Source organism: Parasteatoda tepidariorum, chromosome 4, assembly GCF_982258835.1.
Source record: "Parasteatoda tepidariorum strain Cologne lab strain chromosome 4, Ptep-v5.0, whole genome shotgun sequence".
Lineage (NCBI taxonomy): Eukaryota > Metazoa > Arthropoda > Arachnida > Araneae > Theridiidae > Parasteatoda > Parasteatoda tepidariorum.
Window position 1 is genome coordinate 84,263,908 of NC_141758.1, and position 27,535 is coordinate 84,291,442.

Here is a 27,535-nt window from a genome sequence, read left to right on the forward strand (position 1 = left end):
CCACCTTCTGACGTTGTGATTCATTAGATTTCGATATGATTCTGTTTGTCCTTCTTGAAATAAAATTTCTACCCCGATGTTTATATTTTTTGTACTAGGATTTCTACTAGGCTTTTTGTACTAGGATTTCTACATTTTCTACTAGGATTCTAATAATATGTATGCTTTAATTACAAAGCACTGTAATAATGTCCTCGGAACGAAGTTTTCTTTCGTATTTAATTTCGATTTAATATAGATTACAACAAAACGAGAAGCACAAAAAATTTTCATTTCTTCTACAATAAGTACTGAAAAATAAATTAACGAATTAAAGATGGAAACTGAAAATAAAATTTGAAATAAATTCATGTATGTTTAAAAATTCAAAACAAAAATAGATGTTAAATTTTAGAGTTTGATTTCCTTAAATATACTTTATACTAATAATGAATAGTGATATCTAAATGTGACTTCTAAAGTTAAATCGAAAATATTTGATATCTTTATTGATATTGATATCTATTGTTATCTAATATTTAAATTGATATCTTTATTTATTCGTTTTATGAAGAAAGCATTAACTTCATTATTCAGATGTTATTTTAAAATAAAAGGACTTCATAAATAGCGCTTTACAATTCTGCTCCGAAAAAGGTATGCAAAAAAATTTAGAGTAATGAAAAACAATTATTTGAAGTACTTCTTCAAAAAGTAAAAATTTCATTGTTATTTGCGCAATGAGTATCAGAAATTTATGTATGAATTATATAATGTTAAAACTAATATATTGATTTTATCTATTTTAGAAACTATTATTACCTATTAGCGTGTGCTACATTGTAAAACTCAAGTTGCAATGTTCATTTTAACATATGCAATTAAAACATCAAAATTTGAGGAGAAGAGGAATCTGTTTATATTTCCTGTTGTTTCATGTTGTTATTTATTCACGTTGATATTATTAATACTGTTGTTTATGTTATTATTAGTGTTGTTATTAAATATAATTATGTATCGTGTTGGCTTCATCTCATAAGGTAGTTGTTTGAGTTTTTAACAACACCAAATTCTAAGGAAATACTTATTATAAAATACCTATACCTATCATACCAGTGAAACTTCTGTTAGTTGATCACTTTGAGAGGCATAACTATAAATGTCAACTGAGACAATTGATCATCTTATAGAAGAGGGATATATGTTTTCTTTTAGCATATTATTTTTGTGTTTGTCACATTTTTATTTCAAAATTACGAAATGAATTAACTTTTTAACATGAGTTTTGTATTTTCATCATTAATCATTTCATATCTCTTAGGAAATTAAATTGAGTGACGAAATTAAATGTAATTCGTTACGTTTCTTACATATGTTTGTTACATACATTTGTTACATATCTCTGTTTTTATAAATATATTCTAAAATTATTAGTGTACAAAAACTTATATGCAATTAAAAAACTCAATATTGCATTCATTGCAACATTTCAGAAATTATTTTGTTATACTTACGAACTAATTTTTCGCCAAAGACTTCAATATGGTGTTACGTTAGCTTTTAAAATGAACATAATAGCGAGCATAGCTACCGTTAAAGGGGTGGTATACATATAACGGTATTGATGTTTATCGATACATAATGAGTATCTTTCCAGTACGCCTTGGACAAGTAGAGAGACACACTAATCTATTTAGTTTTACTTTTTTTTTATTTATGTTTCGGATATAATTTAAAACTCTTCTTTTAAAGCAATAGATAGCAAATAACGTACCATAAAAATCCAATAGCTGTCTGAGAAGTAAGATAAAGGAATATGAAAAATATTTGTAGTTAGATTAAACAGGATGAGTTTAATCATATCTTGTTCACAAATTTGTTCATGATAATTTTCTTCATAATTTTACAATACTAATTATTTTAATAGTACTTGAGGTGTTTATTTATAGAAAAACTCGCACGAATTGTAACGTGAGTTTTGCTTTGTATGAAAAATATTTTTAATTTATTGTTATAACGTTTATTTTTCGTAGTTTATTATCTCTGTTAATTTTTCACATTACTGTTTTTCATTGTAACAAATGCCATTATATATTTTGTAAAAGTGAATTAATATGTGAAATAAAATCTCGAAAAATCGGAATTGGTTATTTTTGTAGTTTTTTCTTTTCAAGTTACTTTTTTTTGCTAAATATTTATTCTCGATCTCAATTATAATTAAAAATTTCTTATTTTTCTCAAAATTATTTTAATGATTGATAGATTGTCATTTTTAGCTGATTTATCTAAGATTGTCCAAATTTGAATTTTAAATATTGAATTTAGGAGTTAATATGCATAAGCACCAAACAGTACTTTTCTTTTATAAATTTCTTTAATAACTTTCTAACTATTCCTAACAGTTCTGCTGCTTTGGTTGATGTTTTATACGATTAAGTGTAAAACAAAATATAAATGAAAGAAGAACCTAGAAAAAATTTTAAAACCTCTACTCAATTACTCGAAGAAAAGGTAAAAGGTACCTATGATAAACATAACTACGACTATTAACTGATTTTTATTTTCTGTCTTACTATTGGTTTGAGTATAGTAAAGAAGTTGTTTTTTTAAAACAGTAAATATGTCTCAAATATTAAATATACAGTGGAACCTGTAAAAGTGACCACCTGAGTAAAGTGAGCACCTGAGTAAGGTGACCAAGTTTTATATAAAGAGTCCTTTTTAAAGAGTCTTCATAAAGTGACCACCCCTACGTAGTGACCATTTGACTTGGTCCCGAATGTGGTCAATTTAGACAGGTTCCACTGTATATGAAACTGTTAATAAGAAATTTTTTTTCGATTTCATTTGACTTGGTTTTATGTCATTTGATAGATTCTAAGAATTTCATAAGATCTGCCCTGCAAAATATATTGAAATTTACTCATAAATTTTTTTTATAACTTCTGATTTATTTCGATTCGAATCACAGTAATTCACATTCGAATCACAGTTTGATTCGAATCACAGTAAAAAGTACATCTAACGAATATGCCACTTGTCTAGGTAGCAGAGTTTACCCCTTCCTTTTGCCTATCTCCTCAAAAAAAAGTAAATAAAATAAAAATAAAAACATTTTTTTTAATAATTTAGCATAAAGAACGTATTCTGTAAATTTCAAATAATTCATAAATGCCAAGAATCTAACTTATTAAAGAGCTGTCTCTGAAGCTAGGAAAAAACAAGAGTTTTTTTGTAGAATTACTTGCGTATTGCAAACCACAGTATGCAATAAGTCAAAGTTCTCTCTGTTTTTATTTAAATTCTGATAAGATAATTGGTTTTCCATGAAATCGAAATTTATCGACATCGAGTCTTTGAAATTTATCATTCTTTCACCTAATCGAACATTTAGCATTTCATTTCATATTTTTCTTATTAGATCTCGATACATAGTGAAAGTGCTTCTTTGCCTAACCTGAAAAATGTATCAGGTCCTGTTTTAACTGCCCATTCCATGTCTGAATAAAATAAATCTGCATCGTCTTATTACAGGTAAAAATTAAATTTACTATAAATTACGACATCCTTATTCTAAAAGTTACGCTTCATTCAATAAACACAGAGGTTAAATGACTTTTTTTCATCATATTCCTTACTTTTATTTTTAAATCTTTCAAAATCTTAATTTAAAAGAAAATTATTATTCAAATTTAAGATTGTTTGAACTTTGTTTCTGTTTTATAGTGTCATGAATGAAAGCTATTACTGTTTTTAAGATAGACAGATAGTGTCTGCCGAAAATGGCGTGAAACTATCTGCGATTTCAAAACAACTTATAATGTAAAAATAAGTGTAATTAGGATGTTTAAAGTATGTTTAGCCGTTAGATTTTTGCATAAATTTAATTATCACAATAATCTAATATCCTGAATTTCAATGAAAAAAGTCATTATTGTGGTCCAGTAGATTGGTTATATAGTTACAATTTTGTGCATGAAAATATCTATTTAAAGCGATATGCGTTATTTTGGACAACGTAAGACCCCTTACTTGCTTCACTCACCGACACGCAGTCTTACTTCTCAAAAAATTTGATATTTTAGGCAGGATTGTTAAGCAGATTGTCCCGTTAAAATTTTTATGTATTATTCTATACTTTTTAAAACTAATATTCTTATCTAACTCAAAGTTTACGGATTAATTAAAGATTTGGATTAATTATTGAAAAACGATTTAAACTTTTTTCAAATTACTCCATTTAATTATAGTAAAAAAAGTACTAGTTTTGAATTACGCGTATTATGAAAAGAACTATCAAGCCTATTATCTCAAATTTAATCTCTTTCATATTTCTCAAGCTTTTTAAAAAATTTTCATCAGAAATTGTACCTTTACTTGTTCAAATTAAAATAAAACACATTCATAAATCATGTCAAAAATAGTAGTTTAATTACATAAAGGCACTTTCAACTTTTAAACTATTTGCTCGATTGATTCGGCATAGTCTCATTTAATTCAACGTGAAAAAATACATTGAAAATAATGCTTCACTTATTTATATATCAATATCATATGTGTAAATTTGTGCAATTACAAATTTTAACTTTTTGATACAAAAATACCTTTACAACTTCTAAACTTTTAGCCCGATCGTTCCGGCGTGAGAAAATACATCGGCGTGACAATTCAATGCGAAATAATACATTGAAAGCAAATTTTACTGTCTAGGATAATTTCAACTCTCTTTCTCTTATCACCCCCACTTAACTCGAATAAGGGAAAAATTTACAGAGAGGAGCTTTTTAGATATCATTTGTAATAGCAAAAAAAAACTTATTAAATATTTATCGCAAAATACCAAATAAGAAAATAAAGTTATCCCGTGCGCAAATGGAACGTCTCATAGTTAGATGTGTAGTTCATATTAGACAGAGATGTGTAGACAGAGGCACCATTAACAAAGAACAATGTATATTAAGTATCATACTTAATTTTTCGTTTGTTGTAAAAGTGCGTTTTTCTCGAAATTCACTGTCATCTTCTTCTTTCGAAGCACTACAGTATGTTATATACCGAGGCTCTCCCGTGAAAATTTCGCCATTTTGTCCTATCTGCAGATATTATAACAGACAAAATCTTTCTCCATAAGTCAAGCCATCAAACTGATGATCTTCCTCATTTTTGGTCTCCGTGGATTAAATAAAAGTGAGCTTTTTAACTGCATTTATATCATCATATCGAAATAGATGTCCAAGTCTTCAAAATCTACTGTATTTTATAACTTTAACAGAACCAGGTTACTTTAACTTTTGGTAAAGTTAAACAAGAATTTCCAGTAATTATTTACATGGACTGCTCCAAATATTTTTCTTAAGATTTTCAGTTAGAAGATCGATAAATTATTTTCATATAGCTTGGTAATTGATAAGTATTTACTCCCATGATTGATTAGTGCACTTTATTATTTTTAGGGATAATGTGCTTTATTAAGCCACTAAGGTATGAAATTGTTTCTATTGCCACTTGCCAATGCCAGCTGGCCTGGTTTGTGAAACCAAGCGAGTTTAAGCCAAAAGGTTTGCTTCTTCTTTTTCAGTGGCTCCATATATATTCAATAACATGACTTCAACCACACACACGTCACAGCCCGTTTCATAGGGCGATTATGATAAATATTTGATATTTCGTACAAAATATATATTGGAGATAGTAGGAGAAAATGCTTCAATGGCTTGAGTATATTTTAAAGGAAAAATACTTTTAAAGAGGAACATTTTCCTGATTTGCGGTATTTAGGATCTAAATAAAGTGTACTGAGAGAGAAAGTATGGTTAAAACTACCAGAATATGATAAAGTTTACCGTGTTTCTTTCTCTATGGGAACACCAAAAAACTCAGTAACTTTAAACGAAGAACTACAGTAATGATTCTGAAAAATTAACAATAAAATATGGTTTTAAAATATGCGATAAATGTTGGTAAATGTATAAAAATTACATTTTATCATAATACTTTTGACCATTGCCTTGACTAGAAATATCATTATTGTACTGAACGGAAATCATACCAGAATATTGTTCTTGAATAAGTTAAGAAAATTGTTTGAATTTTTAAAAAAAAAATTAAAATTTTTTTTTTAAATATTTCGTAGATAAATCTCGTGTACTGCTGAGCAAAAGAAAAACCAACCAACGGGCAAAAAAAAATTCACAATTGAGATTTAGATATATTTTCCATTTTTTAAAATATTGCAAAAGAAATTTTACAAAAATCAATTTTTTATCAGTTTTCTAAAATTATATCATAACGTTGATAGTTCAAGCAATTGAAGTAAAATAGGTGTCAAGCCACTCTATCACTACGCTATTACATTATTTTTTCAATTGAACGAAGTTGTATTAGTAAAATAACTGTTTCTTTATGTTTATTAGTAAATTAAAGATGGTTTTAATAATAATTAACGGCCATTTCGTTAGGTAAACCTTGAGTTCTTATCTGGAATAACTTGTTTAGACTTATTGAGGAAGGTAATAAGGCAAAAAAAAAAAGTTTTTCCATTGCAAGAGATGATTGAACTGTTGCGAGGTTCAAAAGGCAAATTCAACATTGTAAAAAATAATTACGGAAAAAAGCATCAGAAAATAACAGAACGTATAAAAAAAAATTAGTTTGTTTAGGATTGTAGTTCAAAGCATTTTTTTTTTCAAAACATTCCTCGCAAGTTGCCGAAAGTGTTGCTCATTTAACGATACCCGGTGGACATCAGTAAACCTATGCCACGAAGACGAGCAACATTACCCACGCCATACTGCCACATATACCCGTTTATAAGATGAGCCCCATTCACACATCACACAACAGAGTGACTCACAAAGCGAAAGCCCCATGCCCTGAGCGGGATTCAAACCCACAACCATTAAATTCACAGTCAGGCACGCTGACCGCTCGGCCACCTCATCGGCAGATCAAAACATTAGTTTCGAAAACAATACAAAACATTAGTTAAAATTACATTACATTTGAAACCATTAGTCAAAATTTTATGTATTAACATAAAATTTTGATGCTTTAAAATAACATGAATTCAATAAGCTGTTAAAATCGCTGTAATTTAATGTTATTAAATATTTATTCAAATGAAGTTCGACATTTTTTTTTAAAATTAATTATTATACGGAGAATAATACATGCTTTGCACTTTATTTAATGGTAGGGAGAATATAAATCATAAAAAATATTAGTTTTTGAGACCTTTACACTTTCATTTTCAATGATATGATTCGTATTTTATCTGATATTTTGTTTTAGTTATCAGCACTAGCTCTAAACTTATCTCATGAAAGCGTTCAGTGTTTTATTCTATCATTTTTAGCCTGGCATTCTGTAGGTAGTGGTAGATTTTCTTCTTTTCTTTTTTAAGCTGCGAAATATGTGATAGATTATTTGTTGTCTATAACTATCCACCATCCATATCTCATCGTAAAAGATCTGCCTTAGACTTCTGGAGGTAAAAAATAAAACTTACTATTTCTTAAATACTTTAATCACGAGAGTTTAAGCTTCATTTAGTACAGGGGCGTCAAACTCAAAAGCTAACTTGGGCCAAATAAACAATGCTTAACTTTAGGTGGGCCGCAAAAAAAAATCAATGTTCATAGAGACAAATATTTTTATTTTAAATAACACATTGTAATAAACATATATAAAGTTAAATTATTGTTTGATACTTGACATCTCTTCTCTGCTACTATCTTTCCTATTTCGGGAGAAATTTTTTTGGCCGAACCTACTTTCAAAATTGACCCAACATGAGCGTTATTAATACGGTTTCGGACAGGAGATTTATTTCCATTCATAACAGAAAATAATTGCTTGCACTGATAAGTACTTCCAAACATGGAAATAATTTCATATGCGAATTTTCGAGTATTTTCAAACCTTGCCGGTAAATATTTGTAAAACTAAGGCATAACCACTTCAATGAATTTTGCCTTCAAATTTGAGTCGCACTGAATCTCAATCGCTTCCATTTGCATACTACTGGAGTCTATATTTATTGAGAAAATCTACGAAAACAAACAAAATTTGCTTTCCGAGAAATTAAAATCTTTAAACCTTGTTTCAAATTCCGTTCTAAGATTTTAAATTTTTTCTGCGTATTTTTGATACGATGCAGTATCCCTGGAACGGCAGGTGCCGCAAACCAAATAGAATTTTACATTTTCGCGCGTACAATTTAAAATGATCCGTGTAGTTTATAAATAAAGTATATTGTAATTTCACATGCTAGTTTCCTTTCTAATTCACATTTCTAATTTATTTTTACTTTGCGTCGAATATATTGACCGGGCCACAAAAATGTTCATCTCGGGCCGCGAGTTTGACACCCCTGATTTAGTACATCTTAAAAAATATAAGTATGAGTTTGTCAGTGTTTTATTTTATAACCAGCGTTGAAGAACCGATCCAATTCTGAGTTTATGACTATCAGTGTTCAATTCCGTAACCTTGTAATTTTGAAATCTACCCAGAATGCAACTTCTGGTCACGCGTTGGGACAAACTAGCCTTCGTGGCTGACTTTTTGATGGAACTAACTCGCATTTGCGTTACACGGAAAGGAAAGCCAGGAAAACCTTCCATGATTAGGCCGACGGCAAGGGGATTCTGACCTATAATCTGTCAACCACTGAGGATATATTACGTCAGCACTGTGGTTGGTGCGAACCGAAAGCAGAATTTGTATCACCACTGTGATTTGAACCTGGGTCAATTCATGAAGAAACGAATTCTCCATTCTATATGAGTATCCGCTGCTCAAAAATGTTTGCCTTTGCTTGTGTCTGTCTTGCTATAAAAGAACCATTTGTCCTAGCAAACAGAAGCTAGAACAGTTCACAATGTTGGCCCCCTCAGCATTCTAAAAATCAATCAAACAAATAAATCAGTCAGTCGGGAAAAATTTTTAATTTTTTTTCTCTCCTTGGTTTAAGAATTTAACCTGTAAGCAATTCTGCTTTTTCAAATATTTCAAAGACAACACCTTTGGTGATAACTATCTGATAGCGCTATTTAATTAAAACAAACGTATTGACGTATTATAATATATATATATATATATATATATATATATATATATATATATATATATATATATATATATATATATATATATATATACATATATATATATATATATATATATATATATATATATATATATATATATGCTGTTATCTAACTGATTGATCATTATTGGATTGTCAGTGGATAAGTAAGGGAGTTGAAGTCAGTTTAGACATCTTTTATTTGTTATGTCCGGTTAGCTCAATCATCAATATCAATGACAAGTGAGGGGTACGTCATCAAATTAGTATTTCTTAAATTATCCGTACTTATTATTTTACAAAAAAGCTGTCGATACGATTTTCTGTAAAATAAAACAATTTAAAATCAACAGTAGTTGAACTAAAAAACAAAAATAAAACTACTACAGTACAAAAGAGCGAAATAAATGTAGAAAATTGAGGTGTCTAAAATGATCGGTGGCATCATTTTCGTATCGAATAATGCTAATTATAGTTCATCATATTTTGATATGCTGAACTTCTAAAGCGTGCTTCGCTTAATTTAGGAAATCACGCAATCACAAGGAAAATGGTAATCACAAAGAAGGGTAACAAATAAGAAGAATTAAACCACAATTTGAGTTATTTGAACTATTAATAGTGTCTGTTCAATTTTATATGTATTCGTGTATTCTTTCCAGTTGAGTGCATGATCTTGTAGTGTTGATTAATATGTGCTGATTTATTTACTTTTATTTTACTCCGTTCGAAGAACGGACATTCTGCTAGTTATGGACATTTATTAATATATTTTAAAATTTTAATAACACCTGAAAAGTGTTCTAAAACAAACTATGTACCCCAATCATATTTAATGATGGCACTTCAAATATCGAAATATGCAATAAAACTGGCTCTTCTCTCTCCTTTTTTAATTTTAAAAATCGTTTTGGGTCGATGTCTTTTTAAAAATAATTTTATCTAATTTTCCGTAAACAAATATTTGTTTCTTAATAGATGAAATTACTTACATTAAAATGAAGTTAAAAAAATTAGAGAGTGAAACTAAGTTAGAATATGTTTGTCATCCAGTGATAGCAATACTTTGAAGTGGAAGGAGATAAGAGGAAATGATATAAGATGTGGTAAATCATAGTGAAATCGAATAAATCGAATATTATATAGCGTTTTGAGTGTTTATGGCTTTCCTTAATTTGACCTAACTTAAATGCTTATAAAATTTTTCATGTGTTAAGGCCAGAAACGTATACTTAGAACTTTATACTTAGATCGATGGTTAGAGGCAAGCTGGTTCCTTTGGCATTTCGTTAGGTATATCATTACCCCAGGTAGCTTTAGGTATCCTTTGGTATACATAAAGTCTATACCTTTTTGTATACATGAGTTTCCCTACATTTCATATTTATTAAAAAAAAACAAGAGTATTGCAACATATCTATAATTATAGTAGTATTGGTCTGTTGAAAATCACTTGTATTAGAGTATTTCGAACATTTATTGATATTGAGTATTCCTGACTTTTCATTATTTGATCTAATTTAAGTGCTTATTTAATTATTCATGTGTTAGCTGTAGAATTATGTACATAAAACTTTATACCTAGAATGACGAGGATAGCTCCATAGTTATTTTGGCAGGTGTTCCATTACCTCAAGTAGTTTTAGGTATTATTTGGGGTATATAAAGTGGATACCCATCGTAAAAATCGTAATTGAAGCTGCCAATGTTACAGCTGTTTCGGGTATTTACCTTTGCCTTACATTTTGTTTTTCTTCGCAAAAACTATACAAATTAGATGCATAAACTAATGCAGAAAATAAAATAAAAGAAACGAAAATCAACAATATGCAGTTAATTCAACTATTAACAGCTGGTAAAGTTAGTTTTTGATAATTTAAAATGAAGAAAGTATCCTGCAAATTTCAACAAATTTATAAATGCCAAGTATCGAACTCATTAAAAAACCGGAAAAAGCTAGGAAAAAACTGAGTTTTCTGTTTTGTAACCTGCATATTGGAAACCACAGTATGCAAATCAAAGTTTTCTGTCATTTTATGGAAATTGTTACAAAATAATTGGTTTTGTAGGAAATAGGTTTAGAAGTTGTCAATTTGTACATTCTTCCACACCACTCTTCATTTAAGATGTAACACTTAAATTTATAGATTAATGAAATATTTATAATCAGTTCAACCAATGTTGATTACAAATGAATATCATTTTCGTTTTTCACCTTTGCAAAGTCATGACGTAAAAAACCCCATTATTGCAATCAAACTGTCAGTTATCTGTTGTTTTCTATTTATTATCAGTCTTTGAAATGTGTCATTCTTTTACCTAATCGAATATTTAGTATTTCATTTCATATTTTTCATATTAGATCTCAATACAAAGTGAAAGTGCTTCTTTGCCTAACCTGACAAATGCATCAGGTCTTGTTTTAACTATCCGTCAGCCATGTCATAATGAATTAAGTCTACATCATATTATTCCAGGTAAAAATTAAGTTTACTAACTCCTTATTTTAAGAGTCACGTTTCACTCAATAAACAAGGAGTACTTACTTTTTTTTACTACTATATAACTACTTTTTTTTACTTCTACTATATACTATTTTTTATAAATTGCTTTTTTTCGTGTCCCTTACTCCTGTTTTAAAATCTTTCTAAATCTTACAGTAAAAGAAAATTATTATTCAAATTTAAGATTGTTTGAATTTTGTTTTTGTTTTATGGTGATATCAATGGAAGCTATTACTGTGTTAAAGATAGACAGATAGTGTCTGCCGTTACAAAATGGCGCGAAACTATCTGTGATTTCAAAACAACTTATAATGTCAAAAGAAGTGTAACAAGGATGTACAAAGCATGCTTAACCATTAGATTTTTTGCATAAATTTAATATTCAAAATAATCCACTATCTTGAATTTCAATGAAGAAATCATTATTGTATTCCAGTAGATTGGTTATACATTTGTAAGGATTTTCCTTTTCAAATGTTTTTAGTCAATTTTGAATGATATTTACTAGAGAAGTGACTATTTTGGATATTTAGTGTTTGCAGCTTTCCATTTAAAGTAATATGTGTCACTTTGGACAATATTATATCACCTACTCGCTTCGCTCACCGGCACTCACTCCTACTTCTCAATCTTTCTGCCTTCTTAAGTAGGATCGTTAAGCAGATTGTCGAGTGAAAAGTATTATGTATTATTCTACTTTTTAACATTATTTGAAATATTTTATTAATAATATTCTTATTTAAGTGAAATTTTTCTGATTAATTAATAATTTGGATTAACTGTTGAAAAACATTTTAAATATATTTTTAAATTCTCCAGTTAGTTATGGCAAAAAAAGTGTTTATATTAATACTGAAGGTACTTTTATAAAAAGCTTTGATGTGGTTACTATGCGTAAAAAAAGTACTATTTTTTAATTAAGTGCATTATGAAAAAAAACTATTAGTCCTATTATCTAAAACTTAATGTTTTTCAAATTTCTCAATTTTTTTCTGAGAATTTTCATGAGAAAACTCAAAGCAAAGTTATAAACATACATTAGTCATCTCAAATAAGTACTTTAAGTACATAAAAGTACTTCCAACTTAAAAACTTTTTTCTCGATTGATTCGTGTAAAGTCTCATTCAATTCAAAGCGAAAAATTCAATGAAAATAATTCTTCACTTGTTTAGATATCAATATCATATGTGTAACTTAGTACAATTAAAAGTTTTTACTGTTTACATATAAGAAACTTTTATAACTTCTAAACTTTTAGTCCGATAGTATCGGCCTGAGAAAATACATTGGTGTGACAATTAAATAGAAAAAAAATACATCAGAAGCAAATTTTACTGTCTAGGATAATTTCAATTCTCCCCATCGTATCACCCCCACTTAACTCGAAAAAGGGAAAAATTTACAGAGAGGAGCTTTCAGATATCATTTATAATAACACAATAAAGCTTTCTTAATATTTATTTAATACTTATCGCAAAACATCAGACAAAGAAAAGAAAATTATCCCATGCGCAAATCGAACACCAATTGTTATAAACATGAAATAATAATAAACATATAAACATAACAAATAAACATAAAATAATGATTAGTATCACTTCACAAAAAGTATTGTCACTTGCTAATCGTGTGTTTCTCTAAAAATTAAAGAAAAATTTGGAAAGAAATAAAATAAAATGAAAATAAAAGCAAGTTTTTAATAATTTAAAATGAAGAACGTATCCTGTAAATTTCAATAAATTCACAAATGTCAAGTATCTAACTCATTAAAAAACTGTTGTCAGAAGCGAGGAAAAAACAGAGTTTTTTGCTGCAATAAGCAGGTTATGCTTATTGCTAACCACAGAAAGCAAATCAAGGTTCTCTTGCTTTTCAATTTAAATTGTGATAAGATAATTGGTTTTGTAGGAAATTGGTTTAGAAATTGTCACTTTGTACCTTCTTCTACACCACTCTTCATTTAAGACGTAACACTTAAATTTATAGATTAATAGAATATTTATAATCAGCTCCACCATTGATGATTACAAATGAATATCATTTTAATTTTTTAAATTTGCAAAGGCTTGACGTAAATAACCCCATCAATGCAATAAAACTGTCTGTTATCTGTTGTTTTCCATTCATTATCAGTTTATGAAATGTATCATTTTTTTACCTAATCGAACATTTAGCATTTCATTTCATATTTTTTTTTTTATTAGATCTCGATGCATAGTGAAAGTGCTCCTTTGCCTAACCTGAAAAATGCATCAGGCCTTGTCCTAACTGTTCGACAGCCATGTCATAATGAAATAAATCTGCATCGTATTATTCTAGGTAAAAATCAAGCATACTATAAATTACCAAATCCTTATTCTAAAAGTTACGCTTCATTCAATAAACGCAGAGGTTAAATGATTCTTTTTTCATATTCCTTACTCTTATTTTAAAATCTTTCAAATCCTTAACGCAAAGGAAAATTATTATGCAAATTTAAGATTGTTTGAACATTGTTTTTGTTTTATGGTGTCATCAATGAAAGCTATTACTTTGCGTAAGATAGACAGATAGTGCCTGCCGTTGCAAAATGGCGTGAAACTATCTGTCAGTTCGAAACAATTTAAAATGTCAAAAGAAGTGTAATAAGGATGAATAAAGTATTGGTTGGTTGGTTCTAACGCCACTTGCCACACAGGCAAGCCTACTTGGTAGAACTGCGCAAATTTAAGGCAGAGTGTGTGATTCTTGTTTTTCAGTGGCGCCATCTATGGCCCGGAATTCAACTTCTGGCGCATCATACGTCACACCTGTTTATAAGTCGAACCCATTCATACAACCATTCACTCATCTGCAGATCGTAATTTTGACCTGAATCAGAGAACGATCGATCTCCAATCCCCTAGAGGTATTGATTTGTTATGGGAACATGGTGGACTTTGCTATTCGACAGAATTTTAACGTGCATCAGTCACCAACTACACGGGGAGTCTTCGGCCGGCGGTGTTCGAACCCACGAAGCTTCGGATATGGGCCCAGCGCCCTACCGACCAGGCTATCCCAGCTTTGTAAAAAGTATATTTAACCGCTAGTGTTTTTTCATAAATTTGATATTCAAAATAATCTAATTGCAAGAATTTCACTGAAATGAGTCATTGTTGTAGTCCAGTAGATCGGTTATATAGTTGAAAGGATTTTCCTTTTTGAATGTTTTTTAGTCAATTTTGAATGATATCTAAGAAAGAAGTGACTGTTTTGGATATTTTGTGCATGCAGTTTTCTATATGATGCTATATATGTCACCTTCAGCAATGTTATGCCACCTACTCGCTTCGCTCACCGATGCTAACTCTTACTTCTCAATCATTTTGGCTTCTTAAGAAGGATTGTTAAGCAGATTGTCCCGTTAAAAGTATTATGTATTATTCTTTAGTTTAAAGATATTTGCCTTATTTCATTAATAATATTCTTATTTAAGTCAAAGTTTCCAGACTAATTAATGATATGGATTAATTACTGAAAAACTATTTATACTTATTTCTTAATTAGTCAAATAATTACGGAAAAAATGGTGTTATATAATATTACTGAAGGTACTTTTTAAAAAAAAGCTTTGTTGTGGGTATTATTAAAATTTTCACCTGAAATTGTACCTTTTCATATTCAAAGCAAAGTAAAAGACATACATAAGTCATGTCAAATATAGTATTTTAATAACCTAAAGGCACTTTCTACTTTTAAACTATTTGTTCGATTGATTCGTGTAAATTCTTATTTAATTCAACGTGAAAAAATATATTGAAAGCATTGCTTCTCTTGTTTAGATATCAGTATCAAGTTCGTAAATATGTAGTATTACAAATTTTTATTTATTGTATATAAATATCCTTTATATCTTCTAAAATAGTAGTGCGATCGGTAGTAGTTTTACTGTCTAGGAGAATTTCAATTCTCCCCCTCTTATCACCCCCACTTAACTCAAAAAAGGGAAAAGTTTACAGAGAGGATTTTATAATAACATTATAAAGTTTTTTAAATATTTATTTAATACTTATCTCAAAATGACAGATTAAAAAAAATAAAGTTATCCCACGGGCAAACTGAACACCAATTGTCTCATAGTTAGATGCACAGTCCCTATTACTTGGCATTACTGTACCATTAACAAAGAGAAAATATAACTCGTATATAAAGTGTCATACTAAATTTTTTAAATGCTTTTTTCTCGAAATTCACTGGCATCTTCTTCTTTCGAAGGACTACAGCCTGTTACATAACAAGGCTTTGCAGCGTAGTTTCCACCATCTAGTCCTATCTGCAGTTACTATAACAGGAAAATCTTGCTCCACTAATTCAAGCCATCAAATTGGTGATCTTCCTCGCTTTCTGTCTCCATGAATTAAATACAAGTGAGTATTTTTACTAGATTTTTATTATCATATTGGATCAAATGCATTTTATTACTTTAACAAAATCAGGTTACTTGAACTTTTGGTATTATTGAACAAGGATTTATAACTATTATTTTCATGGACGCTAGAAGATCGATAAATTATAAATTATATATGTAATTTGGTATTGACTCCCATGACTGATTAGTGCGCTTTATTCTTATTAGGGATAGTGCGCTTTATTGAACCACAAAGTTATGTTACTGGTTATATTGCCACTTGCAAATACGAGGGTTGCTATTTATATTTCTGGCCTTGGCAACAGTAAGTGTTGCTAGGCGACCGCAGACGATTTTAATCGAAAGTTTGATAATTTTAAACATAAATTCAGCAGACGATTTACCATTATAGCTTCATTTGTGTTGTTAACAGTAAATTGAAAAGTTCTTCTCTTTCAAAAAATGGAATTGAATCGTGAACATTTTCGTGTCATTATTTTTCATAACTTTCGACGTGGATTGTCAAGACAAGAGTGCTTCGATGAATTTAATTCTTTATTCAGCGATAAAGCGCCATCCTACAGCACTGTAAAAAATTGGTATAACGAATTTAATCGTGGTCGATGTTCGATCCAGGACGAATCCCGTGCAGGTCGTCCAAAATCCGTTGTTGTGCCAGAAAAAATCGATGCTGTGCGTGAACTGATAAAGCAAGATCGTCATGTGACATACCGTGAGATAGAGGCGTCTTTGGACATTAGTATGACTAGCATCAATAAAATATTGCATGAACATTTGAGCGTAAAAAAAATTTGTTCGCGTTGGATCCCGCATAATCTGACAAAAGCTCAAAAAAAGGCTCGTGTCGATTGGTGCAAGGAAATGTTGGAAAAATACGTTCAATGTACATCAAAGGCTGTGTATAACATCTACACAGGTGACGAATCATGGATCTATGCATATGAGCCGGAAACAAAACAGCAATCAACTGTATGGGTCTTCCAAGACGAGGCAAAACCAACAAAAGTTGTTCGAGGAAGAAGCACATCGAAACAAATGATTGCATGTTTCTTCGGCATTAACGGTCATGTGGCAACAGTGGCGTTAGAGCAACGCAGGACGGTTAATTCTGAATGGTACACAACCATTTGTTTACCAGAAGTCATCGGAGAAATTCGAAAAAAGCAGAAGAACAGGCGAATCATTCTTCATCATGACAATGCGAGCTCTCACACATCGACTCAAACAAAAGGCATTTCTGACGGAGCGAAAGATCAAACTGATGGGTCATCCGCCGTACAGCCCTGATTTGGCACCCAATGACTTCTTCTTATTCCCACACATCAAAAATAAATTACGTGGACAACGATTTTCGACCCCCGAAGAAGCGGTTGATGCATTCAAAACGCATGTTTTAGAGTTACCTCAATCGGACTGGAAAAAGTGCTTTGAAAATTGGTTCAAACGCATGCAAAAGTGTATTAATCATCATGGAGAATATTTTGAAAAACAATAAAACCAATTTTGATCCTACATATTTGTTTTTTCATTATTAGGCCAGAAATATAAATAGCAACCCTCGTACCAGCTGGCCTGGTTGGTGAACCAAGCGAATTTAAGTCAAAGGGTGCGTTTCTTGTTTTTCAGTAGCTTCATACATGGTCAAGAATATGACTTCAACCACACACATGTCACCGCCCGTTTCATAGGGTGGTTATAATAAATATGTATAAATATGTAGAAGGGTCTGTTGATCTTTTAAATGATTCATTGTATTTGGCGTATGGGCCTATTGGCCTAGGCCGCTGTATATATATTAAATAATAAATATGTAATGTTTCATACAAAATATATATTGGAGATAGTAGGAGAAAATGCTTCAACGGCTTGAGTATTTTTTAAAAGAAAAATCATTTTAACGAAAAACATTTTCCTGATTTACGGTATTTACGATTAGAATAAAGTGCACTGAGAGAAAAAGTATGGTTTAAACTACCAGAATATGACAAAGTCAACCGCGTTTCCTTCTGTTCTATGGGAACACCAAGAAACTCAGTAATTTAAACCGAAGCGCTACAGTAATGATTTTGAAAAAATATGTGTAGTTAAAATTATTTAGTATAATTTTGTTAACTAGTATCATTTAGTATTATTAGTTTAGTATTTAGCTAATTAAATATTTATAAAAATTCTATTTAGTTCATAAATATATGAAGTTAAATTTACTTTTCAGTTTTGTTTTTTTATGCTAAAAAATCAAAATTTCCGGAAAAATATACAAATGAATATTTTAAATGCCGTATGTTTTTATATTATTAATAAGAAATATATCAACTTTTTTACCAGAAATATCATTATTGAACTAAACGGAAATCGTACCAGAATTTTGTTTTCAAATAAATTCGCAAAGATTGTTGGAATTTTTTTAAAAAGCCATAAAACAAAGTTTCTAAATATATCGTTTAAAAATCTCGTGTACTGCCGTGCAAAAGAAAAATCAACCTATGCTCCAAACATTTCAAAATTGAGATTTATATTTTCCATTTATTATGACGTATTGCAAAAAAAAACATTTGTTTTTAAAAATTAATTTTCTTAGCAGTTTTCTGAAATTCTATTATAGCGTTAATAGTTCTAGCAATGAAAGTAAAGTAGTTGCCAAGCCACTCAATCACTAAGCAATTTCATTGTTTTTTTTACAATAGCACGAAAAAAAGTTGTATCTCTATCTTTATTAGTAAATTAAATTTGGTTTTGATAATAATAAACGGTTATTTTTTAGGTAAACATTAAATTCGAAAGTGGAATAACTTACTTGGACTTACTAGAGAAGACAATAAAATGGCCTTTCCCTATTGCGAAAAATTAAAAGTAACTCATTTAGAATTAAGTAATGGAAATTTCATATCTACAATTCTATCAAATATAAATAGCAGGCATGCTAGACCAATTATCCTTGATAGATGTATTTATCCTAGTGATTATCTGTTAGCAGAATTCTCATCAAGAGTTTATAAAGAAGGAGAATATTTAGAATCATTAGAACAAGGTTGGGATTTATTGACAACTGGAAAAAACCAAGAAGACGGTTATTTTGGAGCAGCATACTGGAATCCCGATCACCAACAAGTTGTAATTGCACACAAAGGCACAAATCCCAAGAGCGTGAATGATCTTTGGACTGATTATGAGGGTATTTTATCGAATGAATACACTTCTCAAATGAGCTCTGCGGTTTCTTTTGCCGATAATATTGCGGTTGAACTGGAAAAACTCAATCAAAAACAATCTGTTAATTTGACTCTGTCAATTACTGGACATTCTTTGGGAGCATGGCTTGGACAAATCACAGCTTTTTCTACTAAATATCTAACTAAAGGCGAGGGTCACTTTTTTGTAAAGAGCAGAAAAGAAGGTTTTCACGTGCATACAGTAGTCTTTGACAGTCCTGGTTGCAAAGACATGTTGTTGAAAATGGAAAGTGACTTTGATGTACGCTACAGCGGTAAAGCCCATTCATCTTTTTTCTTGGATGTCACAATTTACCTATCCGCACCAAATTTGGTGAATACTCTTCACTCACATCTTAACGTTGGTAATTTATATCGAGTATTTATTAAAAATATACCCCACAGATCATCTGGTTGGGATTTTTTTCAATACACGATGGAATCTCATAATATGGACAATATTAAAAAAACATTTACTTCCAAGGAGATGTGCAATTCAAATGAAACGACAATGAAGGTCATCGACTGGCCATTAGTAAAAGAAGGATTAGGTGGAATTATTGTTAAAAAAATATTTGATATATTTACAACAAATCCCAACGAATATGAACATTTTCATGAATTAGCTAATTGTATCAACCTTTATAATCCACCTCCAGATGGTAACGAATATTGTACTCTTCGTTATCAAGTGCAAAGTGTGAAAAAAGGAGAATGTAGTGCAAATATTTTCACACAATCTGAGTTTGAATTTCTGAATTGTTGTCACAGGTTAAAGCAACTTTCGATGCTTTCCGTCGCAGATCATTTATTGGTTTTGCTAGTTGACAAATCCAAAGGAGTGATAAGTAAGGACGAAATTGAAGAAATTCTGCAAGATCTTACCATAAAAGAGGGAATAGGGCTAGGAATTATTAAGCACAATTCGGAAAAACAATTGCAAAAATTAATAATTTGTGTAAATAAACAAAAGCATTTTGTTTATTTTTCCAGACATACACAGGGAGATAACTAAATTAAAAAATTTAGAAGTCTTTAAAGAAGTATATAAAAAACAGTCTTTTAATTATCTTAAATCGATTGAGTATATTGAACTAAAGAAGGCAACAATGGAGTATACAGATTTTTTAAATAACGTTGACTTGAAGTTTTTGCAAATAATATGTAAAGTGCATCCTGTAGTTGGAATCAAAAAACTACATAAGCTTCTAGTGGAGAATAAACTTAACTATGAAGCTAGTAAAAGCTTTTTTCTAAGTCTGAAGCAACTTTTAAATTTAGAGCAGTTTTTTGCTTTGAATGAATTTGTAAAACAATTAGATAAACACGCTCCTCTGTTATTTGTTGTTGAAGGTAATAGTGATCTCTGGAAGGAAGATGAGAAAATATTAATTAACAATTTTATAAGAATATTGAATATTTTAAAAGATAAACAGAAATTTAAGTTTATTTTATTTTCTGGAGAGAAGAATGATTTAGAATATTTCTTAGGAGATAATGATGAATTTTATTATGAAATGGTCGATAACACAAGTTTAGAGTTTCATGATTTAGCGGAGGATTCTCAAAAAATACTTTCTAATAAGACAATTTATTTCCAAGGTGAAAAGACAACTTTAAGTGCATTAATAACCGAGGAGTCAAAACATGTAGTAGATGAAGGAACGTTATCGAAACTCATGAACAAAGAAACGATAGAAATAGGCAAAAAACTCTCAAATTTAGGTGACATTGAAACCTACTACATCAATCGAATTTTCAATCAGTCTACAATTAAGAAAGATATTAAAAATGATTATAAAATACATATAACCTATAACGATAAAATTCAAAAATCCAGCCTTAATCGTGAGCAAGACATTGTGTTGATTTCTGACGAAAGAGCAGGTTTTGATGAACTGTGTAAGGTATTTGAAAATCGAAATATTCATTGGCTGAAAGAAGTAGATAACCAATTTGTCTGGCAAAAATCTCGAGGTGCTCTATCAATATTACGTGATTATATAGATACAGAAAATGTAACTGAATTTCGTGACATAGATGGACGTATAGTAATTATAAGTGCAGTATCTGGTGCGGGAAAATCAACGGTTCTGACTAAACTAGCACAAGAGATGAAAAACTTTGATTCTTCTCTGTGGGTTGTCAGAATTAACTTGAATGACTATACAGAAATATTTGCAAATAATGACTTCATTAAAGACAAGGACAAAATTTTTAAATTTCTAATGAACATAGCTGGCTTAAACACACCTCTGGAGCAAGATTTATTTAACTATAGACTGAACGTTTTAGGTAAAGTGGCTATATTATTTGATGGATTTGATGAGATCGTTCCTAGATACAAAGAAAAAGTTGTTGAACTACTAAAGGCTTTAAAACATTCAAAAGTAGAGAAAATCTGGATAACTACACGGCCGCACATGAAAGATGAACTAGAAGATGTATTAAGTGTACTTTCATATAGTCTAATGCCACTATCTAGAAACGATCAGGTGATGTTCATGAAAAACATTTTGTGTAATATTCAGGAATTTAGCATCAAAGAGAACTTTGAGCGTTACGCTAACGAACTACTAGACAAAGTTCAATGGATCATCTCCGATAAAAATAAAGAATTTACAGGAATACCATTACAAACAAAAATGCTGGTTGAAGCTTATCAAGAAAAATTTAAAACCTTTAATGATTTGTTCAACAAGAATGAATCAAATATATCGATAAAACTAGATCTGATGAACTTATATAGAGCCTTTGTGGTAAGCAAGTACAAAAGACATCTTTTAGAAAAAAAGATATTGGATCTAACAAAATCAGGTCCAGAGTATGATTTGCTACTCGAATCCATCATGGAAAAGTATTCCTTGTTAGCTTTGGGTACACTTTTCCATGTGCAAGATTTAAATCAGTTTCTGGTTGAAGAAGAATTTGATAAAATAAAACTATTCAAGAAACAGATACAAGAAGGTAAAGAAAATTCAGGTTTCATTAGTCATATTGCTGCTGCCAAACCAATATTCATTCACTTCAGCTTTGCTGAATATTTTGCTGCACTTTTTTACTCCAAGAACATAAAAAGAAAAAAAGTAACTAAATTTTTTTGTGATTATGTTTATGGAAAAGAGCATAATTTAACAAGCATTTTTTTCGATCAAATGGTAACTACTGATGAACACACCTGTAAGATTTACACATTGCACATCGCAGTTTTAAACAATGATGTAGAAAAAGTAAAGCAATTATTATCAAATGCAGAAACAGCGGAAGATTTCATTAATGCTGCAGATAAAGTAGGAAGAACTGCGCTGCATTTAGCTGCTGCATATGGACATTTTTATTTGGTTCGGACTTTGTTGAATCACGAATTTAGAGTAGATGCTAAAGATAAACTACTTGGTTGGAGGCCTTTAAGATATGCAGATAAAGATGGTTATTGGGAAACTGTTGAATTACTCCTAAGAAAGGGTGCGAATGCATGTGACATGTATGAAGCAATAAAAAGCCTTGAAACTTACGATGCTGAGAAACCAAAAAAGACTTTATTACACGAGGCAGCAAAAAAAAATTTAGTACAGATTTTAGAGACTCTCATAAAAAATAAAATTAAGTTGATCGAGGCTGTTGATGAAAACGGGTGTACTCCTCTTCATTACGCTGCTGGTGAAGAAGTTGCCAAACTTTTAATCAAACGAGGCGCCTATATTGAAGCTACAAGTATGTTTGGAGAAACACCTCTACACTATGCCGTTAAGCACGATGAGGATAAAGTTGTTGAACATTTAATAAAGAAAGGTGCTGATGTTGAAGCTAAAGGTTATAACGATGAAACTCCTTTATTTTCAGCAGAAAGTAAGAAAGTATTCGAACTTTTAATTTCAAAAGGAGCAAATATAAATGCCAAAAATAGCCTTGGTTATACCCCTCTGCACAGCGCTCTTATGAACAGAAAGGATGAGATAGTCGAGCTTTTGATAAATAAAGGTGTTGATGTTGAAGCTAAAGGTTATCATGATGAAACTCCTCTATTTTCAGCTGGTAGTAAAAAGGCATTCGAGCTTTTAATAGCAAAAGGTGCTGATATAAATGCTAAAAGTAGTGAAGGTTATACTCTTTTGCACAGCGCTCTTATGAATAGAAAGGATGAGGTTGTCGAGCTTTTAATAAATAAAGGTGCTGATGTTGAAGCTAAAGGTTATAATGATGAAACTCCTCTATTTTCAGCTGGTAGTAAGAAGGCATTCGAGCTTTTAATAGCAAAAGGCGCTGATATAAATGCTAAAAGTAGTGAAGGTTATACTCCTTTGCACAGCGCTCTTATGAATAGAAAGGATGAGGTTGTCGAGCTTTTAATAAATAAAGGTGCTGATGTTGAAGCTAAAGGTTATAATGATAAAACTCCTTTATTTTCAGCAGAAAGTAAGAAAGTATTCGAACTTTTAATTTCAAAAGGAGCAAATATAAATGCCAAAAATAGCCTTGGTTATACCCCTCTGCACAGCGCTCTTATGAACAGAAAGGATGAGATAGTCGAGCTTTTGATAAATAAAGGTGTTGATGTTGGAGCTAAAGGTTATCATGATGAAACTCCTCTATTTTCAGCTGGTAGTAAAAAGGCATTCGAGCTTTTAATAGCAAAAGGTGCTGATATAAATGCTAAAAGTAGTGAAGGTTATACTCTTTTGCACAGCGCTCTTATGAATAGAAAGGATGAGGTTGTCGAGCTTTTAATAAATAAAGGTGCTGATGTTGAAGCTAAAGGTTATAATGATGAAACTCCTCTATTTTCAGCTGGTAGTAAGAAGGCATTCGAGCTTTTAATAGCAAAAGGCGCTGATATAAATGCTAAAAGTAGTGAAGGTTATACTCCTTTGCACAGCGCTCTTATGAATAGAAAGGATGAGGTTGTCGAGCTTTTAATAAATAAAGGTGCTGATGTTGAAGCTAAAGGTGGTTATAATGATGAAACTCCTCTATTTTCAGCTGGTAGTAAGAAGGCATTCGAGCTTTTAATTGCAAAAGGTGCTGATATAAATGCTAAAAGTAGTGAGGGTTATACTCCTTTACATAGCGCTGTTATGAATGTGAAAGATGAGGTTGTTGAGCTTCTAATAAAAAAAGGCGCTAAAATTGAAGCTAAAGATTGCTTTGGAAGAACACCTCTTTTTTATGCCAGAAATACGAGAATATGTGAGAGTTTAATTGCAAACGGAGCAGATGTTAAAGTTATTAGTAACGGAGGTTATACGCCATTGGACTGGGCTGTTATAAATAAGAGGCACGAAATTGCCAAGCTTTTGGCAAAGCAATGCTCTCATATGAGACTTCAGAATAGTTAGAATGAAGATACAAGGCAATTATATGCTGAATATGGATATCAGAAAATTGTTCATTTGCTATTTAGGTATGTCTCCTATACGTAAACAAAAAAATTTTAAAGTGTACTCCTCTTCATCTACCTTTAAAAAGAAGAGAATAGGATATTTTTGTAATTTTAATTACACGATAAATTAAAGTTGAAATTAAGGATAACTTTATCCATTGCATCCTATTTTAACGGAAGAGTTTTTTAAAGTTCTTAACTGATCTTGATTATAGTATAGATTATATTTTCTGTATGATTGCAGATAGCAGTAACGATCTTTAAAAGGTTCGTTATCTCTAGCATTTTATTGGGATTTCGATTAAAAAAATGCTTAAATTAGATACTCTCAAAGACATATGAGCAAATTATCACATTGCCTGATGAAATAAGAAAACTATTAAACTTTTAATGTCTCCAGGACTTAATGTTAAATATTTTATTAACTCCTTCCGTTCTACTCAACATTTAGCTGTTACTAAAGTTTTTAAGAAATTTCTTTGTTTTTCATAATTTTGCTAAACTAGTTAAATTCTTTTTAACCCTTAAATAGTTAGATCAAAGCACCATAATAGGCATTTTGGGTCATTTTATATACAATATTTTGTAACAATTTAATAGACAGAAGCTTAACTGATAATTTAGTAGACATGCTATGCAAAAGATATGAATACTTCTGTGATTATTTTTAGCATCTCCTAAAACTACGTTACTTTTATTCGAATCTTAGTTGTGCCACATTTTACCTGCCCTAAAATTAAAAACAACATTCACTATAAAAATGTGTTCCCTTTCACGTTAAAATAACTCTCTGGAAACATAGTGATCCCAACTTTCGATATTAAAATAGAAAAGTTATATTGAATGAATAAATACACAGCTTAAATAAATTGTTAGAAAATCAATCGTGTAAATCTTTAAAGTTAATATATTACTTATTTGTAAAATTTGGATGAATGCAGTCTTTGACAGTTTCAATTTTTTAAATTTAAAAAATGTCTCAGTATCAATTTTTCTGATCATAAAAAATTAAAATTATTTATCTAAACGTATTAAAATTATCTTCATAACATCTCTACTAGAAACGATATAGAGTATTCTTGTCCAAATAGCTAACTCAAAAACAGCATCCTTTGTTATCTTTCAACATGTATCTAATCAACATGTATTTTCAGCATCTAGTATCTAAAAACATTTTTTTTTTAAATTTAAAATTTTGGTTTTGTGTTTATGTATTTTTCTTCCTCTTGAAATTATTGATATTAAATACAACAGGAAGTGAAGCATTCTCCAACAATTGGCCCACATTATTATAATTGTGTGAGAATTCGAGATCTAGCAAGTCACAACAGGGAAGACGGGATTAAAAACATAAAACATGTCTGTATGATGAAATTTAGTTTGTAAAAATGTTGAATGATTATCCATCAGACGAAGAATTGGTTGTTCGTGGGAAACAGTGCTGAAAAAAGTATGTCAATGAATCATTGTAATTACTATTATTCATTTATAGATTATTCTAAGGCCGGAATAGCCTGATTGGTAGGACGTTGAACTCATTAAAATCGTAGGTTTAAATACCGTCAGCTGAAAAGTCCCCGTCTATTAAATGATGACTGGTGCACGTTAAATCTCTCGTTGTCACTAAGTCCTCCAAGTTCCCCTAACAAATTGATACATCTAGGGGGTACTGAATTGGTGTTTGATTGTTCTCTGGTTCAATTCAAAATTACGTTATGTGGATTAATAAATGGATTCTCCCTGTAAAACGGATTGTGACGTGTGTGAGGCTGAAATCCAATCATTGCCGGAGCCCCGTTGAAAAACACGAAAAGTCACCCGCTGCGTTTAAACTCTTTGGCTCTCCATAGAAGGCTTTCTGGTATTGGCTGTGGCATAAGAAACAACAACAATTATTTGCCCTTGTGAGAAATAAAATATAAATATTAAAAATCTTTTATTCCTGCAAAAATAGAGTTTCATTAAAATAAAAATTAATCTTCATTTTTGATATAAATATGTATTACCAAATAATAAACGTTTAATATGGCACTGACAATGTGACTGCAGGAGCAAGCCGAACAGGACGCCACTATCCATCAAGAAATCAAAAGTGCAAATGTCGTGTAGTACATTCGAATACTTTTCGCTGAATAAAGTTAAGCCATCCATGCATTGACTATCAATTGATTTAATTTGTTGCCACTGCTCTTTTCCCTAACCTTACGAATTTAAATATGTTGGTGAAAAAAAGAAAATGTGAGAAATAATATGAATTTTAATAAAATTAAAACATTTAGCAACCATGTGATGATTTTGCTGTTCTGTAATAGTGTCTTAGATATAGTGGGAAAGTCTAAAAATAGATTTTCTTCTGAAATCAAATCTCGATTATGGTATTAAAAGGTTACCGATAGTACGAATGTTACTTATTTATTGAGAAAGTGATTAAATAAAATAATAATTTGTTTTTGAACGTTGGAAAATATGCATGTTTTTGCAAGACAGTTTGCTAAAAGGACACTTATCTGAAAATCGATGATTGCACCGCATCCAAATTGCAATCATCTGACTGGTTTTGATTTATTGAATTCCATCTTCCAAAGTAGTGATTGATTAGATTTCGATATGATTTTGTTTGTCCTTGTCGAAATAGAACTTTAAAAACCGATGTTTATATTTTTTGTATACTTCATTTTCTACTAAGATTCTAAAAATGCATATGCGGTGATTACGAAGCAATGTAACAATGTTCTTGGAACGAAGTTTCTTTCGTTTTTAATTTCGATTAAAAGTAGATATCAACGAAACGAGAAGCACTAAAAATGTTCATTTTTTCGACAATTAAATACTACTAAAACGAATTAGAGGTAGAAATAATAATAAAATTTGAGTAGAATAAAATTGGTAGAATAAAATTTGAAACAGACTTAAATATTTTTAAAAATTGAAAACAAAAATAGAAGTTAAAGTTAAAAATTTAATTTCCTTAAATATACTTTTTA

At 30.3% G+C, this 27,535-nt stretch overlaps 2 protein-coding genes across 4 annotated transcripts in view; both read left to right on the plus strand.

The window, feature by feature from the left end:
- Positions 1-26,710, plus strand: part of LOC147811853 (uncharacterized) — a 59,550-nt gene extending 32,840 nt beyond the window's left edge. Inside the window, exons 3-5 of the mRNA XM_087162249.1 lie at positions 5,433-5,505; positions 7,382-7,468; positions 20,187-26,710. Of these exons, the coding sequence (XP_087018375.1) occupies positions 5,433-5,505; positions 7,382-7,468; positions 20,187-24,507 (4,481 nt within the window). The 3' untranslated portion in view covers positions 24,508-26,710. The remainder of the gene's footprint in view (positions 1-5,432; positions 5,506-7,381; positions 7,469-20,186) is intronic.
- On the plus strand, positions 7,325-20,187 carry LOC147811854 (uncharacterized). Of its 3 annotated transcripts, none has more exons than XM_087161504.1 (5): positions 7,332-7,468; positions 11,430-11,544; positions 13,777-13,963; positions 15,809-15,960; positions 18,724-20,187. In XM_087161504.1, the coding sequence occupies exon 5, from the start codon at positions 18,783-18,785 to the stop codon at positions 20,184-20,186; it is 1,404 nt and encodes a 467-aa protein (XP_087017630.1). In that variant the 5' UTR covers positions 7,332-7,468; positions 11,430-11,544; positions 13,777-13,963; positions 15,809-15,960; positions 18,724-18,782; the 3' UTR covers position 20,187. The 3 variants fall into 3 exon arrangements, with proteins under 3 accessions (XP_087017629.1, XP_087017630.1, XP_087017631.1); XM_087161505.1 differs by having other exon boundaries at positions 13,777-13,891; XM_087161503.1 differs by lacking the exon at positions 13,777-13,963 and having other exon boundaries at positions 7,325-7,468.
- Positions 26,711-27,535: the final 825 nt, after the last annotated feature.

What these genes read in the sequence shown, in the direction of transcription:
- LOC147811854 (XM_087161503.1), top strand. Translation starts at nt 18,783, where the DNA reads ATGGCCTTTCCCTATTGCGAAAAATTAAAAGTAACTCATTTAGAATTA.